General features: G+C 52.5%; 1 protein-coding gene across 6 annotated transcripts in view; it reads right to left on the minus strand.

Annotated features, from left to right (window-relative positions):
• Window positions 1-3,218, minus strand: part of ANKS1A (ankyrin repeat and sterile alpha motif domain containing 1A) — a gene marked incomplete at its 5' end in the record, with an annotated part of 128,034 nt that overhangs the window by 94,548 nt on the left and 30,268 nt on the right. For all 6 annotated transcript variants that reach the window (XM_027770206.1, XM_014586168.2, XM_014586166.2 and 3 more), the window contains 1 exon segment: window positions 1,501-1,621. In XM_027770206.1, coding sequence (XP_027626007.1) covers window positions 1,501-1,621 — 121 coding nt within the window.

Genomic DNA, 3,218 nt, shown 5'->3' on the forward strand with positions numbered 1-3,218 from the left:
GAATGCCAGATGGTACAACCACAATATAAAATGGTTTGGCCACTTCTTAAGAAGTTAAACGTGTTTCCTAGGGTCCAGGAATCCTACTCCTAGGTATTTAGCCAAGTGACGTGAAAACAAGCTGTATGCAAATGTTTCAAGTAGCTTTCTTTGTAATTGCCAAGAACTGCGAATGACCCAGCTGTCCCTCAGCTCTCCCTCACGGAAAGGATGAACTGTGGTATATCCACGACAGACTAGTACTCGACAGTGAAAAGGAACAAGTTACTGACACGTGCAACAGCACGAATGAGTCGCTAATGCATTATGCTAAGTGAAAGCGGCCAGGCCCAGAAGGGTGAATACTACACAATTTTATTTATATGCCGTTCTGGAAAAGGCAAAATACTGGGACAGACTTAAGAGCGGTAGACGCCAGGGTAAGAGGGTGAGAGGCTGACTGCACAGAAGCGTGGGGAAATTTCGGGTGTGATGAAACTCTTCTGTACTTTGATTGTGGTGGCAGTTATACAACTATATTTGTCAACAAAACACAGAATCACATATAAAAAAAGATGGATTTTACTGTATTGAAATCACAACGTTTTCAAGTGGACACCATAAAACACAACACAAACTCCTCTGAATATGTCCAGAGTGTCTGCATGTCACAAGGGAACATCTATGAAGCGAGGCCATTACAAATAAAGGTCTACGATGTCATACCCATGTGTCCACGTCTTCCTTGCCACCCCATGTCCTCTGACAGGTCTGGCAAAGGGCACTGCAAAGGAAAGCACTCATCCCCCATCTTACCTGGGCCAGGGCTGACTGAAGGTTGAACGGAGCATTAGCGACACCCCACAAAGGCCCTAATACCTGCAGGCTAGAGGAAGCTGGGAAGGGCCACAGAAGTTCCTTCAAATGACAGTGGCAGCTGCCGTGCCCCTCCTCATCCTTCCTGACACCAATCCCCCAGCAGCGCGCACTTACCGGGTCCTGGCGGCGTTTACCTCCGCGGGCTGGCTCTCAGCAGCACAGCGCTCATGCCCTTCCAGAGGCGCCGAAAGTAGGCCAAGGCAACAGAGCACTCTAGTTACCGAGTGGCGGCCAATCACGGCCCCTCCCCAGGAGTGCTCCTCTGAGCTCTGAGGTCAGACTCGATAGCAGAGCCTGCTTTGTCAGCCTGAACCCAAAGGGACTGACTTGTTGGGCTTGTTTTTCCACAGCACTGACTAGGGACCCCAAGTGGGTCCTGCCCTGCTGCTGGCAATCCCTCCACCCACAGCCACCCCCTTGTCTGACCTCGCCTTTCCCTTCTCATGTGCTGAGCGGGGGCGGCCAGCTCCCAAAAGGGCATCCAGTTCGGGAAAGGCCACAACCACACCCTCCACCCTGCCATGGAACCCACGGCCCTGACCCGAGCACATCAGAGCTGCATCGCCTTCTCCTCCTGCCCAGAGCGTGTACTTGTTAAGACCCTCCCTGGAGTTGTTTCTGCAGGGCCACGGGGGACTGTACCTTTCATGTTCCCGTCTACAGACACCAGCTTCTTGGTCTCTGCGGTTAACAACAGCTCGTACGGGTGCTCGTCCTCCTCCCTGGCTGCACTCCCCTGGATTCTGGGGCTCGGCGCCAGGACCTGCAAGAGACGGACACTCAGTACTCCTCGTGGCCATGGCTAGCACCAAGGCAGACGGTGCCGGCCAAATGGGAGCCGGCTGGCTCCTTCCATACCTGAAGGGAGAGAGGCTGGGGAGAGAAGTGAGCAGTTCACGCCTCACGTGGATTCGCGACCGCCTCTCTGGTTAGACACCTGTGCTGCGAATCTCAGAGGCTTTTGATTAGAATGGTCCCCTTCCCTTGCCTCATTTTAGCCTTCAGAAAACGACACATAAACCCCGAGATCCTTCCTTCCCTTCTTTTCCTGTCTCCACAGTGCTCTGCATAATCTCTTCGGTAGATAATACTTCCCAAGCAGCTTTTAGACAGGCTGCATCTTAAAGGACGTTCTTCTCCACATTTCTCCCTAATATCCACACGTACTAGGCAAAGACAGAGCCCTTGGCACCTGCTCAGAGAAGCAGTATGACTTCTGACAGACTGTAATGCTTGGCATTTACTAGACGCAGAGGGGTAAGTCTGTCTCCATTGGGAAGGATTTCCAAAAGTTGGCTTCCTATCACATTTATAATAGTACACTTTTTCAATTTTATTTGATTTTTTGCTATAAGGCACATGCAATCACCAGAGGGAGACAGTGAGAGAGAAAGTGGGAAATCACTCCCTAGTGGGGATGGCCACACCACAATCCCTTCTCTTCCATTCTCCTCTCAGGACTTTGGACACACATGCACCTGTGCCCGGTGTGCTTTTCAAGCCCAAGGTCCAGGACTAGAATGGCGGAGTCGGCCACATGGGTTCCAGCCCCTTAACCACCGTGCCACCTGTGGGGCTGACAATGTGCTTTTAAGTTACGCCCACCAATCTCTGCTCTGAGGAGTAGAAGGCTCGGAAGTTGGAATTCCAATGAGGGAGAAAGCAGCTTGGCTTACTAAGAAATCCCTAATCCAGGCAGCCAAATGTCTCAGATGAAATAACTGGACGAGGGCTGGCTCCACCACCTGCCAACTGAGAGGCTTTGGCCAGCTGAGGGCCTGGGGGCCGCAGCTGGGCATGACGCCAGTGTAGCCAAGCTTCCCCTCGAACCATGCCAGAAACACCACGCTATTGCTACAGCCACACTGGAATGGAGATGGACACCTTCTGCGTGAGGATAACTCCAGCTCATCTGCTCTATGAACCCAATGCTTGTTTCACAGGCACGATAATAGGAACGGGCTAATCGTAGGAAGGGTTCCAGCAATGAAAAGAGCAAGCCAAAGCACACACTCTCCTTGTGCAGTGCGGCTGGGACAGCAGCGTGTTACAAACAAGGGGCTGTAAGAGGGTGATTCCTGCCTCCCCCTAAGGAACACTGCTGCCCTTCAACGGAACTCCTTGGCACAAAACCTCCTCCTGCACTCATGCCTCCCACAGCTCACTGGAAATGCCTCCGGTCTGGGAACCATCAGGGTCTTTCTCGCGTCTCTGAGGCAGAGCGTTGTGGATTGTGGCCTCATGAGAGACCACAAGGGCTCGAGCGATGGAGACGGAGAGGGAGACAGCGACGCTGCAGCCTGCTTGTTAACAAGGCTGCCACTCTAAGGGCAGAGTGAGAGTCTGTCCAAAATTCTGCT

Source organism: Tupaia chinensis, unplaced genomic scaffold, assembly GCF_000334495.1.
Source record: "Tupaia chinensis unplaced genomic scaffold, TupChi_1.0 Scaffold000116_1, whole genome shotgun sequence".
Lineage (NCBI taxonomy): Eukaryota > Metazoa > Chordata > Mammalia > Scandentia > Tupaiidae > Tupaia > Tupaia belangeri.